This window comes from Neomonachus schauinslandi, chromosome 11, assembly GCF_002201575.2.
Source record: "Neomonachus schauinslandi chromosome 11, ASM220157v2, whole genome shotgun sequence".
Taxonomy (NCBI): Eukaryota; Metazoa; Chordata; class Mammalia; order Carnivora; family Phocidae; genus Neomonachus; species Neomonachus schauinslandi.
The window spans coordinates 57098683-57125168 of NC_058413.1; the positions used below are offsets into that span (position 1 = coordinate 57098683).

The window sequence follows — 26486 nt, forward strand, 5'->3', positions numbered from 1 at the left end:
GTGTTTGAAATCTTATAACAAAAATATTTTCAGATAGCTGAATCAGGCAGGGCTGATGAGACAGGGCTTGCCAAAAGCCCTAAAAGTTATTAGATAATTAACGTCACACTAAGTATAAGTGGTCATGTTATATGTGAAATCATATTAAAATCCTAAATTGGAGGAGCAATAGCTTAACAGGTAAATTCATGGAACTGTCTCTTACACACTATTTCAGAGAAAGGCAACCCATTATTTTAAAAGCACAAGTTCAGTAAAAGTGTAACAAATTGTCCTTTCAGTCACAAAGTCCTGCATTTCTACAAAAGTTGAGCATATTAAACTAACACAATATAGGAAAAACTTCTCATCTAGTCACGCTTACAAAAATTAAACACAAGTTTTAATTTTGTGCCTAACTTCTCATTTGGAATTCCTACAACCCATTGTCAACAACCCCCAAAGTGGATTTTTCTTCTCTTTCTTACCCCTTCTTTTATCACTTTCACTAGATTTTTATGAATCTTTCAAATTATTTCAATAGCAAAAACTTGGGAATCTTGTATCACAGGGTTTCTCAACCTTGGCACTACTGACATTTGGACTGGGTAATTCCTGATTGTGGGAGGCTGTCCTGTGCCTTGTGGGATGTTAAGTAGCATCTCTGGCCTCTAACTACTAGATGCCAGCAGCACTCTATGCCCCTTCCAGTCATGACAATCGAAATGTCACTGCCTAAAGGGGGGGGGGACACAACACTGTCCCCCACTGAGAACCACTTTTCTAATAAAACGAAACAAAACAACAGGTTCTACGCTAAACTCTTAGAAGCACAAAGTATACTGATCCAAGCTTCTAAGGGTGCCAAATATAAATGCCTTTACAAAAAGAATAAACAGGGCGCCTGGGTGGCTCAGTTGGTTAAGCGACTGTCTTCGGCTCAGGTCATGATCCTGGAGTCCCGGGATCGAGTCCCGCATCGGGCTCCCTGCTCAGCGGGGAGTCTGCTTCTCCCTCTGACCCTCCCCCCTCTCATGCTCACTTTCTCTATCTCATTCTCTCTCAAATAAATAAAATCTTAAAAAAAAAAAAAGAATAAACAATTCAATGCAAGAGGAAAAAGTAGAAATATAAATCCACAATAACTGAATAATTCTAAGTGCAAATATATAGAGAAAGTAAAAAGCAGTGTCCAAATTATTTTACTGAGTTGAAATTTTGCTTAATAAACCATTATCCAAAAGAGGTCAATGGCTTGAATATTACTTTATGATCAAAGACTGCTTTTTAAATATATGATATTTAATATTCCACCAAAGGAAGCTCAAGATTAAATTACACCATACATACCTCCAAATTTGGCATTCACCATAACATACAAATGCTCTCGTGGATAGGCATTTAAGTCCCTGGACACTGCATGCAAGCTAATCGTGGGGTATTCCAGTGAGAATCCTAATCCAGAGCCATCTAACCAAGACAGGCGGCTGAAAAACATGTGTAAAGTAGATTATTTTAAGAAATTAAATCCTAATTTAATCCTAAAGTTTATAAAGGTTCAGCTTGGACACTTTTATGCATGTGAATAAATTCAAGCTTAGTGTTTAGAAATATTCCTAAAATAATAAAATTCAGCAGCAGGAAATGACTTTCTTGATTCTGTTCTCTTCTCCTCTAGCTAAAAATTCAAAAAAATTTGAAATGCAATTTTTTTTTTTTTTAAGTCACATGTGTTTCCATGCCTTCCATGCTGGTTCTTATTTAGAATGTCTTCAGGTGCCTTGCTTTTGCAATTCCTCAACTGGTTAAGTCCCAGCTCCTCCTTGAGCCCTCCCTCCAATTACTCCAGTCCATAATAATCTCTTCTTTTTCTGAACTGCACTTATGCGCAGTAATAGGCCACTTAGCACTTAACTCTGTGGTAATGAATCTCATATGTACCCTGACAGAATATGAGCTACTTGACAGAACCTGTCATATTCCTTTATTTCACATTCTTCAAAACCACTAGCATTAGTGCTCAGCATGTAAGTGTGCAATAGATGCTTGGGAGTCACTAATTTCTCCACAAGTCCTACATTAAATGACATACACATGAAATGGCTGTAATACTTACCACAAGTTAGACAATATTTATCCCATTGAAAGACTTTATGAGCCTTTCACTTATTCTGCAGCTTTAAAAGAAAGCCACAAATAAAGTCTAGTTTTCCTTCAAAAGTGGCCAAATGCAAATATTTTATTGGTATAATAAAGGAAACATATCACCAAAATCAGTATGTTGAGTTTTGATTAAAGGCTGGCTAACTTTTTGGCAATACTTCACCCATCTGGAACTGCACCACTTAGCAGGAAAAAAAAGTAGCAAAAAGATCCTTAAGAGACCACACACAAAAAAATGTTAATGGGATAAAAGTTAATGCAATATAGTGGCTGCATAGGGCTGGAGAGAAATAGAGATTGACTGCTAATGCGTGTCGGTTTCTTTTGGGGTGATGAAAATATTCTAGGGTGCCTGGGTGGCTCAGTTGGTTAAGCGACTGCTTCGGCTCAGGTCATAATCCCGGAATCCCGGGATCGAGTCCTGCATCGGGCTCCCTGCTCAGTGGGGAGTCTGCTTCTCCCTCTGACCCGACCCCCTCTTGTGCTCTCTCTCTCTCAAATAAATAAAATAAAATCTTTTAAAAAATATATTCTAAAATCAATTGTGATGGTTGCACAGCTCTGTGAATAGACTAACGACCACTGAATTGTATACTATGTGAATTATCTCAATAAACTTTTATTAAAAAAAGAAATTAATGTAATAACACCCCCATATCATTCTACTTTTTATACAATTTTAACAAGCCTGGTTGTCTCATTTCTAACCAAGCAAAAACAAATACAATAATGAACCTAGGACTCTCTTGGGTAAGAAAAATGGCAGCCCAGCAGTCTGAGATCATTCACATTCAATGTAAGGGGAGGTTGAACTTGACACCTCAGTCCCCCTAAAGGAAATTCATGTCTGACAACACAATTAAGTGTATATAATACATGACCCTCACTTATCAAAAGCAAAGGCAGAATTAGATTGTGGTGAAAATGTGTACAACTCTGTAAATACACTAAAATGCAATGACTTGTACACTGAAGAAAGCAAAAACAAGAAAAGATGCACTGTCATTTGCAAGGATTTCCCTTCAACATGTTTATTAAAAACAGAAAAAGAAAACCTGGGAGGCTTAAAGTGATAAATCTTAAGAAGCTTAAAGAGGTAAAAGCTCTAGAAATGATTTTCCAGAATGATTCATCCCATTAGTTCCAAAGAAATAGATTTTATTATTGTAATAGATTGTGTGTGCTATATGTGCCTTTCCTGTCCACTGCTTTCTTAATGTGGAGATGAAATAGTCCTCACATATCCATGAAATATTGCTAGTCCTTTACTAAAACTCTATTATTTTAAGCAAATAAACTCCCTTTTCTCATCTCAAAAATGCCCCAGCATCATCACAATTCCGAAAGTAATAGCCCAAATTTGGGTGTCCAAAATGATTTCAAATATCCAGAGCCACAAAACTTTAATGACTCAATTAGAAGATGGAAAAACTGAAATATAAAATGGACTCAGTGCCTATCAAATTATGGTCTTTATTTTTTTTAAAGATTTATTTATTTATCTGAGACACCTGGGGGGGGCAGGGAGAAAGAGAATCCCCAGTAGACTCCCTGCTGAGCTCGATCAGGCTCGATCTCTTAACCCCAAGACCTTGACCTAAGCCGAAATCAAATCAAGAGTCTGGCGCTTAACCAATTGAGCTACCAACACGCCCCTATGGTCTTTAAAAAGCACATAATAATTGCTCTGTAGTTCCTTATACATGGACATGGATATGCACTCTACAAAACAGAAGCAAGTTCCACTCAAAAGCAACATTTACTCTGACTGCTATGTTCTTATTCATTTTTCACATATTCTAGAAGAAAAGCCCTCCCAAACCAAAATATCTAATTAACTATACCCAACCCAAAGAAGCCATGAGTCACAAAAGGGAAAAACAATTAGACAGTAATACAAAGGAACGTTTTGCTAATTTCTAATGCTTTTGAACAAGTATGATCATTATACCTTATTCCTGGCATGAGGTGAAAAACAGGATAGAAAGAGAAAAGTTTTGAATTTGAGTTGGCTTAATTATTTGGTTTAAAATTAACTTTGGCTTAAGATATAATTTAATTACCCTCTTTATCCATTTCACATGAGCTATTTTGAATGATTCATGCCTCTGATCCGTTCCTTACCTGAGTAACAAAGTCAACTCCCTGTGAAAACTCAACTTTGAAAATAAGCCTGAGAGTTCTGTATCTCTCAACACACATCTGAGAAACCACCTAAATTAAATCAGACCCTATCTCTCTTTGCCTAAAATCCTAAAGTAATTTTCTCAAAGCCTTTGGGCAATAAGCCAAACTCATGGAGCATAGCTCTCTCCTTTTCCAGCTTTATTATTTTTCCACTCTTTTCCCCTCATTCCCTCAGATGAATATGGTGTATTATATATTCTGGCACTAACTAAATATTGTTTCTCACCCTTGCCTCTGAGCATCCTGTCTCTTCTAAACAGAATGTTCCCCCTCAGCCCCAACTCATTCACCTGGCTGTTAATACTCATTTGTCATATCCTCTAGGAAACCTTCCTAGTTTGTTGAGGCCTTGATTCTATCAAGACCTGGAAATGCTTGGGGGAAAGAAAAGTGGAAAGAGACCAAGGATGTAATGCTAACAGAGTAAAGGGTGATGAATATAGCTGTCCATGGTACTCATAATATTCTATTCTTTTTTTTTTTTTTTAAAGATTTTATTTATTTATTTGACAGAGAGAGACAGCGAGAGCGGGAACACAAGCAGGGGGAGTGGAGAGGGAGAAGCAGGCTTCCCACGGAGCAGGGAACCCGACACGGGGCTCGATCCCAGGACCCTGGGATCATGACCTGCGCCGAAGGCAGACGCTTACCGACTGAGCCACCCAGGTGCCCCATAATATTCTATTCTTAACCTAGATGGTGGACATACAAGGGTTGGTTTAATTATAATTCTTTAAATCATCCATATATAATGTATATTCCTTTTTGTATGTATATTTTACAAAAATATTTTCTTAAAGAAGGTAAGAGATTTCTCAGTGAAAAGTTGATACGAAATTTTTTTTTTAAACATATAAGACCTTACAAGGAGTTTGTATTTCTTCAGTGTGATAACTGTATTGTGATTATACAGAACAATATCCTTGTTCTTAGGAAATTTTTGCTAAAGTATTTATGGATGAAGGGACATGTCTGCAACTCTCAAACAGCTCAGAAAAAAGATAACTGTGGTAAAATGTTAACAACTGATGAATCTTTGTGTGTATTAATTAACAACACTTGAGATTTTTCTTTAGGTTTGAAGTTTTTCAAAATGAAAAGACAAACCTAGGGCCTTGTCTTCCTTCCCCAAACAGTAGTTGTATTTTAGAAAGAGTCAATATATAGAGAAGCCATGGAGAAAAAGGGATGGTGTAGGGACTAATAATCTATCTGTGCTGCTCTCTCCACCACTTAGAAGAAATTGCTCTCCCAAAATCATTAAAGATCTCCTTGTCATTACCCAACAGATGCTTTTCAGATTTTGACTGCTTCTCCCTCTTGTCTGTTCTCAAGTCTCTTCTTCCATAACCTACCTCTTACTGTAGATATATGCCTTGGTTCTCTTCTCTTCTGGGGTATCTAACCTATCCCACATGAGTATATGCTAACCTTTATACTAATGATTTCCTAATCTCTATCTTTAATTCCACTCTTCCAAGATACACACTCTTGTGTCCAATTAATCACATATGTCCAGACCAATATCTGCACCTCACCCCCAACTTGCTTTTCCTCCCATCTGTTTTTCCTATCTCAGTCATTGGTCAAAAGCCTAAGCTTTGGGCGCCTGGGTGGCTCAGTCGTTGAGTGTCTGCCTTCGGCTCAGGTCATGATCCCAGAGTCCTGGGATCGAGTCCCACATCGGGCTCCTTGCTCGGCAGGAAGCCTGCTTCTCCCTCTCCCACTCCCCCTGCTTGTGTTCCTGCTCTCGCTCTCTCTCTCTCTGTCAAATAAATAAAAATCTTTAAAAAAAAAAAAAAAGCCTAAGCTTTGCTCAATGTTTAGATTTCCCTCAAACAAAGGGTTCTTTACATTTTTTTTGTGCCCTCTGTGGTAGGCAAAAATTTGCCTCCCCCAGGACCTTCAAATCCTCCCTCCCCCGTGTCAAGCCTGTGAATATATTGTCACATGGCAAGAGAAAACCTGTATATGCAGTTAAGGTCACTAATCAGTTAACAGAATGGGGAGATCATCCCGGATATTCTGTGGGGGTCCAATGGAATCACATGAGCTCTTAAAAGGAGAGAAATTTCCCTGACTGTAGACAAAAGCAGTCAGACAAATTTCAAGGAAGGGAAGGATTCAGTGTGTCATTGTGGGCATGATGATGACTGGAACCATGTGTCAAGGAAATAGGGACCTCAGTCCTACAACTACGATATTTGAGACACTACTGTCTTACTGTAAAAGTACAGCGCTTCAGGCGGCCAAATAAAAGGGCGATTCCTTCTAGGAATGGAAATGGGAGTCAGAAATGGGAAACGAGAAATGGGAGTCTCGTCCCTCTGGATATGACCTCAGCTTGCGTGGGGTTGAGGATGTTCCTCTCCCCATCCACACCTACAGAAGAAAAGCCATACTTCTTAACCAAACTTTTAAAATCCTCCACAGTCCGCTCTAAACTTACATATTTTGCCCAGGGCAACACCTCCCGCACCTTTTTACAGGAAAGAGAGGCACATCGATGATTCTCAGGGGCTGGAAACCCAAAACCTTAAAACGAAACCTTGAGTAAAGAGCGACGCACGCACCAGACGTCGGGAAAACAGGCAGGTAAAAAGCATAATCAATAAGAGAACTCCGCGTGAAGAAAAAGAGGAAGACTCGGGAGGAGAGGACACCACAACAATCGAGTCTTCGCCCCGGCAGAAGCCTCCCCGAGGCGACCCGGAGCACGCGCGCTCAGCCTGCAGCAGCCCCCGAGACCGCGGTCTCGCCCCCGGCCCGCCACTCAGCCCGCGCCAGCGGGACGAAGGCGGCGCGCAGGAAGCCGACACTGGCAAACAGGAACCCAGCTTACCTCTCAGCGATGTAAAGTGTGCCGGTGCCGAGGCCCTTGCCGTTCAGCACAGCCTCGGTCTCCGGCTGCTGCTGCCGGAGCCCCTCAGCCGAGCCGGGCGGCGGGAAACTTTTGAGGAAGCTCATTGCAGCAGCTAGCGCGGAGACACAGGCCAGGAGGGAGCTGAAACACGGCGACCCCAGCTGCAAGCCTCGCCCCGCCCCGGAAGCGGTGGCAATCACCCCGGAAGAGCAACTTAGTCCGCACCGGAATTTGAGCCCCATCCACCATAGAGACGAGTCGTTTGGGGGCGAGCCCCCGGAGGCTTGACCGGACCCGGCCGCGTTGGTCACGTGACTCCTCTCTCCGGGCCCCGCCTCCTCGCCGTTTTAAGGCTCCGCGCTTGAGATACCTGAACTTTTCTCTCCGACGTCCTACTGCTGGGTCGTCACAGCAACCCTGTGAGAGAGGAGGCGCAAGGAATGTGCTTTTCTTTTTTTTTTTTTTTTTAAAGATTTTATTTATTTATTTGACAGAGAAAGACACAGCGAGAGAGGGAACACAAACGGGGAGTGGGAGAGGGAGAAGCAGACTCCCTGCCGAGCAGGGAGCCCGATGCGGGACTCGATCCTGGGACTCCAGGATCATGACCTGAGCCGGAGGCAGTCGCTTAACCAACTGAGCCACCCAGGCGCCCAGGAATGTGCTTTTCTACAAAAAAGGAAACAGAGGCCTGAGCCTTGGACAGGAATCAAAGACCGCGCTCATCTAGAGGTCGGAGGTCTAATGGGTTCAGGGCTCTTCTAGCCTGCGCGGGCCTCAGCCCTGCCTGTCCACATCCCAGCTTAACGGCCGTGCCTCCGCCATCAGTCTAGGTGCTGACGCTGCCCCACTGCGGCAGCCGCGTATCCCCGCGTCTCAGGCGGGCAAACGAGCCCAAACAGGTAATGAGCTCTGGGTGAAGAGTTGGCTATGTCAGGGAGGACTTGGAGCGCTGAAAGGAAAGAATTAGTCCATCAGATTTGGAACCCGTGCTTTATTTCTTTGTTGGGCACTGAAGAGCGAAGTAATCAGAGCAATGAAAGCTTTCATCAGGAAATAATAGGTAAAGGTAACCGAGTGTTCCGTGCCAGGCACTGTTCCAGGCCCTTTACCGGCATTATTTCTTCATTTCCTCTTTATGCCAATTATATGAGAAATTTATTATTGATCCAGTTTTACAGATGGAAAGCCTGAGGCATTAACTGAAGAGCGAGAGTTTAGCCTTGAGAGACCTAGTGGAATTCAAGTCAGTCAGTTTCTAGGCCAAATTTTCTTGCCTGTGAAATCAGCATGATCATACCTATTGCTGTAGCACTGTTGAGGCTGGATGACTGGACATGTGGAGTAGCTGTATTTCTGTCTGCTGAAGAGAGGAGTGTTAGATTTTTTGTTTTTGTTTTTTATCTAGGATTCGTTTGTTGGTAGTGAGACTGGAGGAGGGCACTCTGAGCAGGGAGAGTATTAGGAAGTTGTTGCCACAGTGTAGGTGAGAGAGTGGCAGTGAGAATGGAAACAGAAGAGGCTGGAGCTATTACAAAGGTAAAATCCTCAGAGACAGAGAAAGAAGGTGGTGAAAATGCTAATGAGGATGGATGAAGAGAGAGAAGTCAAGGATGATTCCCAGGCTAAGTGATTGAGTGGATGCTGGCTCATTTCTCCAAGATGGAGAATTCGGGAGGAGCTTTGAGAGCAGCTAACAATCTGATATGAGAAATGGAGAGTTTCAAGGTTCCATGGGACAGCTACATGTGGTTGGCTGTTTAGTAAAGCAGCCAGTGCTTTGTTCAGAAATGGACTCCCCCAAATCATGCAGAGAGAAAATTGGCTAAAACCTGTATAATAATTTCATATCAATTTGACATAGTTTTCATAGTGTCTTTGTAAAAAATGCTTGTCTAATGGCAAAACATTTTATTCAAGTTTATAACTGAAGAAAGGGGATCTTGGCTATGACAAAGAGTTCTTCACCTGTTACAGTGACAGGCTCAGAGGAGGCATTTAAGCAAATGTATGTCAGAGCAAAAAGGCATATCACTAAGAATTTAAAGAAGGGCAGGATTTGCTCCTTTGCCTCCTATGTAAATCCCAACGAGTAAACAGCAAGGCATAATAGGTCTCACGAATGCATAGTGTTTTACTTTTCAAAAGAATGCTTTTCTCACCCGTTAGCTCCTTTGATCTTTATAATAATTCTGTAAGTAGGCAGGGTGGCTGTTATTATGCCCACTGTACAGATAAGAAAACTGAAATCAGAGAAAGTAAGTGATTTGCTGCTGGCTACATTACTAGTACTCAGCTAGAAATTAAATTCCTTCCTTTTTATGTCAAGTTCAGTGTTTTCACTACAAACCACCACCTCTTACAACTAGTTAGCAGAGAGGTATAAAGATGTCCTGCCTTTTGGTGATAGTAAGAATTGAGCTTCCTGTATATCCATTCTTACTAGGATCATACTCCTGATAGTCCTCTTAAGACTCTTGAAGATGAGGGGCACCTGGGTGGCTCAGTCGTTAAGCATCTGCCTTTGGCTCAGGTCATGATCCCAGGGTCTTGGGATCGAGCCCCGCGTCGGGCTCCCTGCTCGGTGGGGAGCCTGCTTCTCCCTCTCCCACTCCCCCTGCTTGTGTTTCCTCTCTCGCTGTCTCTCTCTCTCTGTCAAATAAATAAATAAAATCTTAAAAAAAAAAAAGACTCTTGAAGATAAGTGATAGAGTTGAAAGAAGAACTGGTGAAAACCATGTACCAGGACTAGATATACCCTGAGATTCCCAGCCTTCCATACTGACATCTGACATATTGTGGCTGACAACTGGGACCTCTGTGGGAACTATCAGCTGGAATACCTTTCCATAGCCTCTCCATGTGGCCTGAGCTTCCACACAGCATGGCAGCTGGGTTTTGAAGGTGAGTATCCCAAAAGAGAGACTGATAGAAACTGCTCTTCTAACCTAGCCTTGGAAGTTACAGAGTGTGACCACAAGTAGGATCGGCTGGGTTTTTCTTTTTCTTTTTTTTAATGAACCTTGTAGTATTATATGCCATGAAATGCCTGCAGCCCTGGCTGCCACCTTGACTACAGCTTTGGGAGAGACTTTGAGGCAGAGGCACTCAGCTAAATGGCCCAGATTGATGACCCACAGAAACTGTGAGATAATACTATTTTAAGTCACTAAGTTTTGGGGTAAACCTAGCAGTAACTAACAGACTAGCTAAAGAGAAGTGAGAGAGAACCTTGAATAGTGTTGTCACTGTGCTTCTCCTTATACACTTGGCTTGGCAAGCTTGTCCATGCCCATAGTTTGAATTACCCTGTGCAGGGACTCCCAGGTCTGTATCTCCATCCCAGAACTCTCTCATGAACTACAGACTTTTACCTCCTACAGCCTGCTAGACTTCTGTACTGGCAGTTCCACAGACACTTCTCATTCAGCTTATCAAAGATTGAACTTGTAAACTGTGGACTTTGGGTGTTAATGATATGTCTCAATTAGGTTCATTGGCTACAACAAATGTACCACTCTGGTGGGGAATGTTGATAACGAGGGAGGCTGTGCATGACTGGGGGCAGGGGTATATGGGAAATTTGTGTATCATCCCTTCAATTTTGCTGTGAACTTAAAACTACTCTAAGAAATAGTTTTAATAAAAATCTGAATTTGCCAACTTCTCACTCAATTCTGCTATTTCTTCAGTGTCCATTCTGTGGGAAAATACCACCTCATGTTTAGTTGCTCAAGTTAGAAATCTGGAATTCATCGTTATTTCCTTCTTCTCCCTCACTCTTCATATTCAGTAATAATAATAATTATAATTATTATAACAACAACAAAAACAGCAAATAACATTTATGGAAGGCTTACTATACGCTAGGTACTCACTGTTCTAAGCATTTTATGTGTATCAATTAATCTTCATAGCAACCCTAGAAAATATATGCTATCATGATTCCTGTTTTACAGATTAAAAAAACAAATCAGGATGAAGTAACTTGCCCAAGGTCCTTACCTACTAAGTGGCAGAGCTTGATTTAGAATCTATGCTGTTGGGCAGCAAAGCCCTGCATCCTTTAACCACGATATTCTACTGCGTCCAGTCAACCAAGTCCTGTTCCTTCTTAACTCCCATCTCATGAATCTGACCCCTCACTCCTCCACTATTGCCCACTCAGGTCATCTCTCTATTAAGAGTCTCCAAACTGGTCTTGGTTCACTGAACCGAGAGACTTCACAGTCTTTGGGGCAGAGGCACAGGAATTATAATCTCATGTGGTAAGTGCTGTATTGAAGTCTGCGCCAAGTGCCATGGGATTGCTCTGCATGAGAATCTAGAGAACTAGGAGAACATGACATTTGAGCTGGTACTTGAGGATGAAGAGTTCGAAGATAAAGAAAAGCACGGGTAGAGGTAATTCCATTTTGTTGCACAGAGATAGGAAGGAGCATGCAGTGTCTGAGGAATTGCAAGAATTTGTGTGTGGCACATGATGGCATGATGGGGCTGGAAAGTAGGCCAAGATGGTCTGGGAGGGGCCAGGTATACAGCAAACCCTTGGTGAATGACTTGCCACAGATTATCCCTCAAATCTGTAACATTTTGCTAAAACAATGGTGAAATGATGAAAGAGCCCAGTCGACTGCCCTGCACTTGCACTCAACTTAGCAGCTTTCCTGCCTCTTACCATGACTTAAGGTACCTTTCCACTCTCGCAAAACTATAGTTTACCAGGGGGCCTGGGTGACTCAGTTGGTTAAGCGTCTGACTCTTGATTTCTGCTCACGTCATGATCTCAGGATCGTGAGATCCAGCCCTGCATTGGCCTCCACGCTGAGCGTGGAACCTGCTTAAGATTCTCTCTCTCCATCTCCCGCTGTCCCTCCCCACCATCTACCCCTCCCCTGACGTGCATGTGCTCGCTTTTTCAAAAAAAAAAAAAATACAAAAAACTATACTATGTTGAGTTTCTTTTCTTGTGGGGAGGGGGTGGTTGGAGGAGAGGGTACCATATACACTATGGTGATGTTCCTGAATTAAAGGATTTGAGAAGGTCTCTGTTAACATACCTGGACAATCTCATGTGTGAGCAAAAGTGAACTTTTATAAGGTAATGGGTGATGCATATGAATAAACAAGTAAAATTAAATAGATGAAAAACACGAACCAGGAGGAAAAAGAATATAGAAAAAATAAAAACCATGAAGTGAGAAAATGTATTAGAATAGTGATTTTGTTTCTGTGTTAGCTCTATGTGACACCTATCATAGGGTTTTAACTTTGAAAAAGAATTGCTCCTAACCCATTGATTTCTCAAGCATATGGATTTGAGAGTTTAATCCACTTAATGATGTTTCACAACTCCCACTGCTTGTACACCAAGGTGCCAGGCAACATAGTCCCCCACTGTGTACAGGGTTTTCAGGAGAAGGTTAATATTAAAGCTGTAAGGTTCACTTCGGGTTCCCCCTTCGTCCTTGAGTTGCAGGGCAAGGATTATCAGGGAAGATGGTGAATCTTGAAACAGGCCCAGGAGGTGAGATCAGACAACAATGCCCTTGTTTTAACAAACCACTGAGGTCCCTCTTTTAACTGTATAGCTAGTAAATCACAGAGGGTGTAACATCACCACATCAGCAGACATTCATTCTTTCAGATGCCAGAGTCTGAATGAGAAAGTGACCCAAACTGAAGAAAGCAGCTTGTGTTACAACATATGGCAGCAGAGATCTCGTGACCAGAGGTAGCAATTTAGGAAAGAAGTTTCAAAGCCTAAACTATGAGGGTCTGGGCCAGGAAAATACTGACTCCCCGCCTTCTGCTTCCTCAGCTGCCACTGCCTTTCTCTATCGAAAACCTCCCATGTCCCCTCAGGGCTGCAGCTGACCCAGGAGCAAAGATTGTGCTCTTCATTCTCAAAGCTTCCTGCAGCCTGGGTCATCTGGCTTTTACAGATAATGGAGTGTGTTGTTTGGTAATATAAACTGTCAAATTTATTATGAAGGATCTTTGTTCAGAAAGATCTAGTTTTTTAATCTGCAAATAAAAAATACTGAAGGGAAATGCACTAACTTTTTGAGTGGTTATTTCTGAGTGGTGGGGATGTGACTAATTTTTCTTATTGTCTGTTTACTATAATAAGCATATATAAATTTATCAATAAAGAAAAACTCTATTTAAAAAGGCTAATAGGGCGCCTGGGTGGCTCAGTCGGTTAAGCGACTGCCTTCGGCTCAGGTCATGATCCTGGAGTCCCGGGATCGAGTCCCGCATCGGGCTCCCTGCTCGGCAGGGAGTCTGCTTCTCCCTCTGACCCTCCCCCTTCTCATGCTCTCTCTCTCATTCTCTCTCTCTCAAATAAATAAATAAAATCTTAAAAAAATTAAATTAAATTAAATTAAAAATAAATAAAAAGGCTAATAATGGGGCGCCAGGGTGGCTCAGTTGGTTAAGTGTCTCCCTTCAGCTCAGGTCATGATCCCAGGGTCCTGAGATCGAGCCCCACGGGCTCCCTGCTCAGCAGGGAGTCTGCTTCTCCCTCTGCCCTTCCCCCTGCTCATGCTCTCTCTCTCTCTCTCAAATAAATCTTAAAAAAAAAAAAAAAAAGACTAATAGTGGGAGAAACTCTAGGACTTAGAGAATTGGCCTTCTCTGCTGGTATGGTTTTCAGATAGAAACCTGAAATGACTCATTGGAATGGCCCACGAAACAGCGAGGCTGAGTGCTTACTTGGCATGCAAGCTGAGTCAGGTTATTATCTATGCCTCTGAATTAAAAGAAGCTGTAGTAGAAAGAATATTGACTTGGAGTCTTAGACAAATACTTAATCTATGAGCCTCAGTTTTCTCTTCTGTAAAATGGGAACAATAATACTTCCTGTGATTAGGTGAGTGACAAGTGAGATTTGTTATTATTTTTAAATGACTTAAATGTAAGGCATTTTGCTAGACATTGAGGATTGAGAGCAGATAGCCCTTGACTATCAAACAGTAGCTGGAAAAACAAATTCAGTATAGTTCATTAAGCAGTATAATATAGAATACGCAGCATCATACAGGAGCACCTAACTCAACCTGAAGGGTGAGGACAGACTTCTTGGAAGAGGTGGTGCCTGAGTGGCATCTTAAATAATTATCATTTAGAATTAGCCAGGTGAAAAGAAATAAGGTGTATGTTGTGCATGATGAACTGTGAAATGCTATAACATAAATTCGTAAAAGGATTCGATTTTTTAAAGAATTTTCTGATAATGGGCGCCTGGGTGGCTCAGTTGGTTGGGCGACTGCCTTCGGCTCAGGTCATGATCCTGGAGTCCCGGGATCGAGTCCCACATCGGGCTCCCTGCTTCTCCCTCTGACCCTCCCCCTCTCATGTGTTCTCTCTCATTCTCTCTCTCTCAAATAAATAAATAAAATCTTAAAAAAAAAAAAAGAATTTTCTGATGAAATGGGGCACCTGGGTGGCTCAGTCAGTTAAGTGTCCGACTCTTGATTTCAGTTCAGGTCTTTTTTTTTTTTTTTTTTTAAGATTTCATTTATTTATTTGAGAGAGAGAATGAGATAGAGAGAGCATGAGAGCGGGGAGGGTCAGAGGGAGAAGCAGACTCCCTGCTCAGCAGGGAGACTGATGCAGGAGTTGATCCCGGGACTCCAGGATCATAACCTGAGCTGAAGGCAGTCGCTTAACCAACTGAGCCACCCAGGTGCCCTCAGCTCAGGTCTTGATCTCAGAGTCAAGGATTCAAGCCCCACGTTGAAAAAAAAATTTCTGATGACGTATATTTTTTATGCTGAAATTCATGGTCCTTAAATGTACAGTTTTGACAAATACACATACAACCCTATTGATATATAAAATACATTTTCTTCCTGGGACGCCTGGGTGGCTCAGTTGGTTAAGCGACTGCCTTCGGCTCAGGTCATGATCCTGGAGTCCCGGGATCGAGTCCCGCATCGGCCTCCCTGCTCGGCAGGGAGTCTGCTTCTCCCTCTGACCCTCCCCCCTCTCATGCTCTATCTCATTCTCTCTCTCAAATAAATAAATAAAAAGAAAAAAAAAAAAAAAATACATTTTCTTCCTAGCAATTATCCCTCCCAGAAGCAACCACTAATCTGATTTTTATCACTGTAGATTAGTCTATTTTAGACCTTTATTTATTTTTTTTAAAGATTTACTTATTTATTGAGAGAGAGAGAGCACAAGCCGGGGAGAGAGGCAGAGGGAGAGGGAGAAACAGACTCCCCACTGAGCAGGGAGCCCAACACATGGGGCTTGATCCCCAGACCCTGAGATCATGACCTGAGCTGAAGGCAGACGCTTAACCAACTGAGCCACCCAGGCGCCCCGAAATTTATTTTTATTTTATTTTATTTTTAAATAATCTCTACATCCAACGTGGCACTCAGTCTTACAACTCTGAGATCAAGAGTCACATGCTCTACCAACTGAGCCAGCCAGGTGCCCCTATTCTAGAACTTTATATATAAATGGAACTATATAGAATATATGCTTTTGTGCAAATCCTCTTTTACTCAGCATAATATTTTTGAGATTCATTCATGTTGTTACTCAATCCGTGGTTTGATCCTTTTTATTGCTGAGTCGTATTGCATTGTGTGAATATACCACAGTTTCTTTATCTGTTCTGTTGATGGACATCTGGGCTATTTCTGGTTTTTGGCCATTGTGAATAAAGCTTTGTGAACATTCTTATACATAGGTTTGTGTGGGTATAGGTTTTCATTTCTTTAAGATAAGTACCTAGGAGTGGATTTGCTATATTATAGGCTAGGTGGTTTGTCTGTCTTTTTAAGAAACTGCCAATAGTTTCCAAAGTGGTTTTACCATTTTACATTGCCACCAGAAAAATGTATGGGAGATCCAGGTGCTCCATAGCCTTATCAACGTTTGGTGTTGCCAGTCTTTTTCATTTTAAACATTCTAGTGGGTGTGTAGTATACCTTATTGTGGTTTTAATTCACATTTCTCTGACAACTAATAGTGTTAAGCACATTTTCATGTGTTTATTGGCTATATATATATTTGGTAAGTATCTTTTCAAATCTCTTGGGAATTAGAAAAACAGACCTACAGATTAAATGCAGTCCCTATCAAAATTCCAATTATCTTTTTTACAGAAATTGACAAACTGAACCTGAAATTGATACGAAATTCAAGGTACCCAGAATTGTCAAAATAATGTTATAAAGAAAGAAAAAGAGGTTGGAGGACTCACTTCCTGATTTCAAAACTTACTACAGAGCTACAGTAATCAATACTGTGTAGCACTGGGCATAAGGATAGATGCATAAATCAGTGGAATAAAATTAAATTAAGAGTCCAGAAGTAAACCCATACATTTCTGGTCCACTGGTTTTTGGAAAGGATGCCAAGATAATTCCGTGAGGGGAAGAATAGGTTTTTCAATAAATGGTGCTGGTATAACTGGATAGCCACAGGCAAAAGAATGAATTTGGATCTCTCCCTGACACCATATACAAAAATAACTCAAAAAGAATCAATCACCTAAACTTAAGAGCTAAACCTATAAAACTTAGAGAAAAACATAAAACAAATTTTTGTGACATTGCATTAGGCAACAGTTTCTTAGGTTTAGTTTCTTAAACCTAAGAAACTTAAACAGTTAACTGTTAAGTTCTTAAACAGTTTCTTAAAGTACGAGCAAACAGAAAAAAACAAATTGGACTTCATCAAAATTAAAAACTTTTTTGTGTCAAAGGACACCATCAAGAAAGCAGAAAAACAATCTGAAGAATTGGAGAAAATATTTGCAAGTCAAGCCCTATATTTGGTAAGGATTGGTATCCATAATAAATAAAGGATTCATAACACAACAATAAAAAATACAGGTAATCCAATTAAAAAATGGGCAAAGGATTTGAACAGATGTTTCTGAAAAGAAGTTAAACAATAAGCACATGAGAAGATGCTCAATATCGTTAAACTTCAGGGAAATGCAAATCAAAACCACAATGAGAAACCACGTCATATCCACTAGGATGGCTATAATAAAAAGAGACTGACAATAAGCATGACTGATGTGGAGAAATTGGAACCCTCATGCATTACCAGTTGGAACGTAAAAAGATGCAGATGCTGCATAAACCAGTTTAGCAGTTCCTGAAAATGTGAAACAAGAGTTACCATATGATCTAGCAGTTCCATTCCTAGGTATGTACATAAGAGAATTGAAAACATTTCCGCACAAAATCTGTACTCAAATGCTTACTATTCATAATAGCCCCACAGTGGAAATAATCCAAATATCCATCAACCAATGAATGAATAAACAATATAGTAGAATATTATTCATCCATAAAAAGGAATGCAGTACTGATCCATGCCTAAAACATGGATTAAGTCATTAAAACATGCTAAATGAAAGAAGTCAGACACAAAAAGCCACATTTTGTATGATTCCATCTATATAATGTCCAGAATGGGCAATAGACAGAAAGTAGATTAATGGTTGCCAGGGTCTGAGGGAAGGAGAGAATGGTGAGAGACTGCCAATTATATTGGGTTTCTTTTGGGGGTGATGACAAACTTCTGAATATACTAAGGACCTTTAAATTGTACATCTTTAAATGGTGACTTTTATGGTATGTGAATTATATCTCAATTTTAAAAACCAAGAAGAAAGGTTTTAAAATGAAATTTACAAGAACTTTTGTTTTGGAAACCACTGCATAAGTTCATCTAGATTATTAGAAATGGCTGTGTCTCAGAGAGGACAATCATCGCAAAGACTGCTTCCTAGCCCTCTCTTCCTCTCTCATATGCCTTTTCTGGTTGTGGGTCCTTGCCTCTTTGACACTGTCCTGATTCTGCTTACAACATCTCCCAGTTCAAACTCCAGCCCTGCCTTCCAGATCAGTCTGAATCTGAAGCCAACTTTCCAGTTTTCCAGACTTGAGCCAGCGTGCTTCTCTTAAGCCCTAGTTACTGTCAAAATTCATCCTTATTTAAAAAAAAAAAAAAACTAGACTTGAAATACAGAAAATTTACTTTTATGGTGCAGACTAGAGATAGCACAGGTTCTAATCAGGTTCTATCATCATTAATCAAGTCCTTCCTCTAACTTCTTGGCTCCAAAATAGAGTAAGGGCTATTTGATTCATGAGTTCATGGTGCAATTACTGGTATCCTGCTAGCAGGCAATAATGCCAAAGAGAAAATAAAATGGACATTTTCACAGAAAGATAGGAAACAATTGCAGGGAAAAGGGAGCAACATCTCCCCTATTTTAAGTTTCAGCTTTCTGTAACAGTTGTTCCTAATGATGGAGTTCAAGTACACTGCTGAGAAGCCTGCTGCTTCCCAGAGTTTCTCTTAGGAATTTCTGACATTTCAGCAAGTCTTCAAATAAAGTTTAACATTTCTATAATCTATTTATTATTTTAAAGACTGGTAGTCAAATAAATATCTGAGAGGGTGCCTGCCTGGATGGCTCAGTCAGTTAAGCATCTGCCTTTGGCTCAGGTCAAGATCCCAGTGTCCTGGGATCCGCAGGGAGCCTGCTTCTCCCTCTGCCTCTGCCTCTGCCTCTCTCTCTCTCTGTGTTTCTGTCTCTGTCTCTCATGAACAAATAAATAAAATCTTAAAAAAAAAAAAAGAAATATCTGAGAGGCAGATTGAATGGAAGACAGGGTGACACTTTTGTTTTCCAGGATAGAGGTTTGTATAGAAAGGAATGGAGTATAGAGGGGTGGAGAGCAGAGTGAGATCACTGAAATGTGAAGACCTATAGGAGGTAAGAGGGAAGGGGCCAGATCAGGGACACGGAAGGGATATGACAAAAACAGGAGACACCTCTTTCTTGGAGACAGGCTGGAGAGAAGGATGAGTGCTTGAGTGTGGATAAAGTAGCTCTGAAATGGACAAGGAGAAGAATAAGGAAGCTATAGGTGGCCTATACTGTGAACTAGTAGGTTCCTAGTTAACTTTTCATTTGGGATATGACTTCATGTGCTAAATTAATGCTGCAAATATTAAGTCACATCCCCTTAGAATGTTCTTTTTCTTTGATTTTCATTTAGACTTTTAGGAACTTAAGGAACTCATGCAAAGTCATTGAAGGGTCAAAATGATAGAAGCATTCATTTCACCCAACATTTAGTTTAGTTTCAGTAGAATATTTTCGTTATTTTCTTCAAAAGACTTTCTTTTTTTTTTTTTTTAAAGATTTTATTTATTTATTTGACAGAGAGAGGCACAGTGAGAGAGGGAACACAAGCAGGGGGAGCGGGAGAGGGAGAAGCAGGCTTCCCGCAGAGCAGGGAGCCCGATGCGGGGCTCGATCCCAGGACCCTGGGATCGTGACCTGAGCCGAAGGCAGACGCTTAACGACTGAGCCACCCAGGCGCCCCCAAAAGACTTTATTTCTTTATTTGAGAGAGAGAAAGAGAGAGACAGCACACAAGCAGGAGGGGAGGGGCAGAGGGAGAGGGAGAAGCAGACTCCCTGAGGAGCAAGGAGCCCGACGTGGGGCTCAATCCCAGCACCCTGAGATCATGACCTGACCCGAGGGCAGATGCTTAACCGACTGAGCCACCCAGTTTTATAATTGTACCTCCACTAAATGGTCCCAGTATAGTATACCAATTCTCAGTTTTTAAAAGAATTCTTCTACATCCTCTGGTCTCATAACCTGAAAGAGATGTGGGCTGATAGCCATTCTCTGGAGTCACTCTCAGCTCCAGAAAAGATTCCTTGAAACTCTCTCAAGGCTGCCACAGCACTGTCACCTCCACTTAACTGATTCTGTTTAAGTGAAAATTTCAAATAAACCACTGAGAAAATGTAGCTGGTCATTTCTTGTCAGCATAGATCAGCTTTCATTCCATTAAGTGAAATTCTGCTTTAAAAAGTTCTTTACCTAAATAGTCAATCAGTATTTTCTTTAAGTAATCTCTATGCCCAATATGGGGCTCAAATCCATGACCCTGAGATCATAGAGTCGTATGCTCCACCTGCTGAGCCAGTTAATCAGTATTTTCTTTAAAAGATTTTATTTATTTATTTATTTATTTATTTATTTATTTATTTGCGGGGGGTAGGGAGGGACAAGGGAGGAGGAGAGAAGCAGACTCCTGGCTGAGTGGGGAGCCTGATGCAGGGCTCCATCTCACCTCGATCTCACGACCCTGACATTATGACCTGAGCCGAAATCAAGAGTCAGATGCTTAACTGGCTGAGCCACCCAGGCGCTCCAATTTATTTTAGAGAGAAAGAGAGAGAGCACATGAGCGTGAGCAGGGGGAGGGGCAGAGGGACAGGGAGAGAGAGAATCTCAAGCAGTCTCCCCACTGAGCACAGAGCCCCATGCAGGGCTAGATTTCACCACCCTGAGATCATGATCTAAGCCAAAATCAAAAGTCGGTAACCCAACTGACTGAGCCACCCAGGCTCCCCAGTTAATCAGTATTTTAAATCAGAATTGCAAATAGTGATGAATTCCACTAGTTTGTTGGTAAAAAAAAAAGAGAGAGACAGAGAGAGAGTTCACTGTCAATCTTACTATATCCCAGAATACGTAAGCATTTGTACGTAAGAATCACACTCAGGATTGTTAGAAGGGCCCCCTAAAGTCATCTGGTCTAACCACTTTTCAAATGTGTTGATCTGTTACACTCCTGCCAAGTGGCAATTCAGCCTAAACCCAAACATCCCCTATTGGTGAGAATTCACTCCCAAAGTTATTACTACAGAACTCTGTAAAAAAATTTCTTATAGAATAAAAGCTTTTGCCTTATGGCTTGTGTGCCCTCTGGTCTAGTTCTGTGCTCCCACAGGCCCACACTGAACAAGTAAGTCCAAGGCGTCTTTAATGTGTCAATTCTCTAGAAGCTAAAGAGAAATCTCCCAATAGATAGCCTTTTATTTATTTATTTATGTTTATTTATTTATTAAGATTTTATTAATTTTTTTGACAGAGAGAAAGACAGTGAGAGAGGGAGCACAAGCAGGGGGAGTGGGAGTGGGAGAAGCAGGCTTCCCACAGAGCAGGGAGCCCGACACGGGGCTTGATCCCAGGACCCTGGGATCACGACCTGAGCCGAAGGCAGACGCTTAACGACTGAGCCATCCAGGTGCCCCAATAGATAGCCTTGTAATACCTGTAATTCCCCTAGCTGGCATAGAGCTAAAATTAAAAATTTTTAAAATTACTTTGGGGAAGAGCGTCTGGGTGGCTCAGTTGTTAAGCGTCTGCCTTCGGCTCAGGTCATGGTCCCAGGGTCCTGGGATCGAGCCCCACAGCAGGCTCCCTGCTCAGCGGGGAGCTCAGCTCCCTCTTCCACTCCCCCTGCTGTGTTCCCTCTGTGTCTCTGTCAAATAAATAAAATCTTAAAAAAATAATTACTTTGGGGAAATTGATACACTTGCAAATTTACTTTCTAAACAGTAGAGAACAATTCATCTGTTGCTTAGATGACAAAATGTTCAGGCTTCATCAACTATTATTGAAAATTCTTAGCTTTCTATGTGCCATGAAGTTTAAACTAAGTTTGCAAACACATCATGCTAAATACATGAAATTATTTAAATTTTTTATTATGACAATTGACATATATTAAGTGAAAGAAATGACAGAAGTATTATAATAAAACATTTTGAAAGAAAAAGTTACACAATTAGGCCAGTAACTATAAAATAGCTTCAGGCCTGGCTTATAACACCAAGAGTTCTGATCAGACTGTAGTGAGACATTGAACATTTCATTAACAAAAAATGTTGGCACCAGCCACAACATATTTTGGTTGTCACAAGGAATATTATATTTAAACAACTATGCACTGCAATTCTAACACACTAGGTGTTCATACACTGCAGTTAACCCCTGAAGCTTTAAGCTACCAGGAATTCCCATATTTTCTATGCACAAAATTTACTTTGTGCATTATTGGAATCACATTTCCAGTTTTCAAACCTCCCCCCCCAACACACACACACATGCAGTACATTATATGTGGCAGAGAGCACTCCAGCTTCCCCTATTTGACTAACAGCACGTTCCTGATTACCTCGACAGTTTTATGCTAATCTTGGAGCTTCTGCTTTAGCTCTCATCTCCTAGAAACAAAATAAAGCATTCTGAGAACCTATTCCAGGAATAATTTTTTTATGCATAGGAAAATAAAGCATTTCATATAAGCATGTCTGAAAATCCAAGAGGCATTTTGATCAAATACTCCCTGAATCTCAGCTACTTTTACTTTAAAATCAAAATGAAAATTTAACATATACCATTTACAAATTCTTATCTGGAATTTGTATTCTTCACCTGGAAATTCATGATTCCCAGGCTTCTCCTCTGAATGGATGAAGCTAGCAAAGAAATTGACAATCCCACACTAGCTGACAATAGATTAAGGTAGTTTAGATAGAAATTTTGACACACTTAGATGAATTTAGTTCTTTATAAGAATACACTTGTGCTATAAAGGTGAGGAGTTAGAATGGTAAGATTATCAGATGGCAAACATACTGGTGTCTTAATATAAGTTATGGTAAAATGTGCCATGTAAAAGACTGCTAGAATCAGCACCTCTACAAGCTTTAAAGATACTTTTCATCAAATGTGGAGAGAATTGAAATTTGAATCTCATATCCCTTCCAGCAGAAAAATATTCCTGTGGCATTAAGTCTACTGAATAACAAGAACCAAATCAAGCAATTCTAGTTTTCCGTTTTTTTACAGATTGAAAAGAAACCAAGCTCTGCCCCAACCCACCCCGCCTATCCCAGCACAGGACACTCCCTTTCAAGCTGTATGCAAAACCTCCCGGCAGGTTTGGGCAAGCTACAATTCAGATACTTATCAAGAAGCTACTTTGCTAAGAGAACAAAACACTAGACCAACATTGAGAATACCCTAGTTAGGCATCACGAAAATCACACACTATAATATGCTGTTAACTGCCAAATTTAGGCTATTATAGCTGTTCCGAAATTGAAAATTCATTTACACTAATATAAACTAGATCCATGTGTGCACATGTATGTGTCTATATGTGTGTGTGTATATATGTGTTTGTGTATAATTTTCATGCAATGATCTTAAAGCTTTGGAGACAAGGGTTATTAGCCTAATTCCAAGGCTTGTCCACATAGCAGTATTGACATGCACAAACTCTGCTAAAGGGCAGGAAAATGAAAAAGACCATGGCACAAATTTTTAAACAATTTTAGGTTTAATTACATAATGCACCTGTAGATGTTCTAGCATAAACACAATTGTAAAAATCTACATCCTATTTTAGGGTATTTTTCCACCTCCCAACCCTTAAAAGCTGTACAGTTATATAAAAAATGTGACTCTCAAGCAAAATAAACCTTTTTTTTTTTTTTTGCAACATACAAAATAAGTTAAATGATTCAGAAGGTTTTGAGCCATTAAGTATCCCAATGACTGTGTTCTGGCCATCCATAAGCATGACATGCAGCTCCTGGTCTATGACCAGAACTCAATAAATACAGGTCAAACAAAACCCCAAACACTTAAATTAGATTTCTTTAGAAAGTGATGAAAGTCAAGAAAATATATAATGAGGGTTAACAATTCCATTCTTAACTTACATCATCCAGTGGCAAAATGAACAAGGCAGGTCACTCAGTCCTTAGTGCATTTACTAGCTTGTACTGGTTTGGCAAAAAACACAAATGTAGTTCCTTTAGATGTTTTTTCTCATTCAAAATGTCTAAGGAGTTTAATTAATAAATTTCTATTCATCTAATAATTTGTTATGCCCTCTCATATAACTTATGCATAGGCTATATCTTAAAAAGTTATTAAAATAAAAATAACATTTTCATTAACTGAAATCACAATGTGCCAGAACTGGGTTTGCAGCATTTCCCAGAATGAAATCATATAAATATAAAATGAAAAAAAATTGCGCTCACATGACCAAAATCAGGGGGAAAAAAATCCACTAATGGAGTCCTAATCAATTTCTGAGAGGGTTTATGTGAATAAAAGAAGTATCGAGTGGATAATCTATAAAGTGGTTATATACCAAGCACCCTACAGTTTGGCTTATGAAGACTGCTTGCTTGCTGGGGAATGACTCTTCTTCAATGTATGTTAGTTACTTAGCAATTCTTGGCACTCAAAAAATGATAAATGATAATTTAAGTTGAAGTGAAATATCTTGAAAACAAATTATTAAGTGTACACATAACACAATAACCCAGTTTAAATACACTGATAGCAAAGGGCCTTGTCTTCTGGGATTGGTATAAAAATAAGAAAATCAGCAGCTGAACTGCCACTTGCAAAGTAGGTTTACAGGTACACACTGGGAATGGTGGATAAAATAGGAATGGATTTTATTCTAAGAGGGTTTAATAACAATATTAAGCAGAGGACTAGGTAGACTATAGCAGATAAGCAGTCTTGGCATTCTTACTTCTTAGAGAACCAGGAATATTTTCTTAGAATATCAAGAAGAGGAACTTCACTATTTTTCTCTGGACTTTCTGTAATTAAATGTTCGTAATTTCACATCAGTTACAATTGTCTTATGTCTTTTTACAATGTCAATTAATGATTTCAAAGGATTCATTCTTAATTTCTGCTAACATCTAAAGTATGTATACACATATTAACATACATATACATACATATATGCATGTTCTATTTTTTAAAGAAGATCTGGGTCTTTGAATACTTGTTCTATAGCTGTGAGGCAATCACGGACTTGTTTCACTGTGTTGGTGAAGGGCAGAGTTCACAACTTTTTCTGAGTATTCAACTTACAGATTCCCTGGGTTCCTTCTAGTCATATGGTAGAACTAGCGCATGGTTAACATCTCTCATCCCCACAAACATAAGCTAAAAAGGCATTCTTTGTGGCAAAGTAAATTCTATCAAACCCATTTAAAAACTGGTAACATTTTCTCACCATTTTACCTCTAAACAAGTACACTCCTACATTTGTCTTAGTATATATACTTTGCTTAGATGCATACTATGGGATGGGCTCTAGCAACCAAAAAGTGAAAACTGGAGTTTGTAATATCCTTTTAAAATTTGTTTAAAAATGTTTTTTTCAACAACTTCTTTAGCATTCAGTCCTTGGTTCTTTGGCAGGTCATAAAAAAAAAAAAAGACTATCAGTAGACATGAATTTATTCTAAATGAAACTCCTCTTTATTCTCTGCATCTGCAACCTTGACCAACTGGAAAAAGATGTGTCAAGGAAATCCAACCTCACTGTATCAGGTAAACTCTTGAAAAGCTCTCTGCCATCATTCTCTAATAACGTGCCAACAACGGAAAATGTTTTACACGACACCCTATTTCATCGACACAAGTCTACAAAACCAAAATGTGTATTTTCAGTCTGAGTTCCTTTCATATATTTTAATTCAAAGCTTCTGCTTTGTGAACATTTGGCTAGCTTTCAAACTTATACAGAAATTGCAAACTAAATATTCTGTGCACTAAACTACATCTCCCCTTAATACATGTGCTAGACTGTTAGTGGGACATTGGGAGTCCACCTGTATTTCAAAAAAGGTTTAAAGTATTAAAGGACTGTATTATATGGCAGCTACGGATGCATCTAAATCCATGGTTAGTACTCTAAGGATCCAAGGTGTTCTAAACTCTAGATGAGCTGCTGCTTTCCTATACTCTGTCCAGTTCCTAATGACTGAATTATATCTTTGGATACAGGACCATTTACTTTTTCCTACATTTTTAAAAATTTCTTCAAAGCATGTTCAGTTAATATTTCAGTGAACGTTAAGACTTTATGAGGGACTAAATCTAATCACCAAGCAGCAGAATTGGTTTTGCACTGTCCAACATTTAACTGCCCATAATTAACCTGTCTGCATAGTAATTTTTAAGTTCAGCTGCTTGGATTGCACTCTTTGTAGGTGAAACAGTTAATTGGCTTAATTAGAATGTAAGGTTAGAAGGCAGACATTCACTATCAAGTTCACAAATACTTAATTCAAGTTCGGTAAATTAATAGGCAGCAAAAGTGGTATCATAACCCATGTCAGTGGGACCTATGCTAACTTGAATACTCAGTCTTTACTATGGTAACAATGACCTTTTGCTCTCTGTAGGAGAAGGGTAAAAAGAACTCCTTTATTTCACATTAGGCATCCTGTAAAATAAATAATCTACCCCATTGGATACTTCTTATCACTTGCTTAACTATAGAGTGGTGGAAGCAGGAGGTGGTGTGTCCAGAGGTAGAGACAGCGTACGTGCGAGTTTCTACACCATAGTGGCTTTACCCAGCTGCAGGACTAAAATCTAGAG

General features: G+C 40.1%; 1 protein-coding gene across 2 annotated transcripts in view; it reads right to left on the reverse strand.

Annotated features, from left to right (window-relative positions):
• CLNS1A (chloride nucleotide-sensitive channel 1A) overlaps nt 1-7422 on the reverse strand; it is a 30326-nt gene extending 22904 nt beyond the window's left edge. The window contains exons 1-2 of one of the 2 annotated variants that reach the window (XM_021704641.2): nt 7172-7422; nt 1330-1466 (exon numbers count right to left, since the gene is read on the reverse strand). In XM_021704641.2, coding sequence (XP_021560316.1) covers nt 1330-1466; nt 7172-7296 — 262 coding nt within the window. In that variant the 5' untranslated portion in view covers nt 7297-7422. The remainder of the gene's footprint in view (nt 1-1329; nt 1467-7171) is intronic. The other variant, XM_021704640.2, reaches the window with a different exon arrangement.
• Between the last annotated feature and the right edge of the window lie 19064 nt (nt 7423-26486).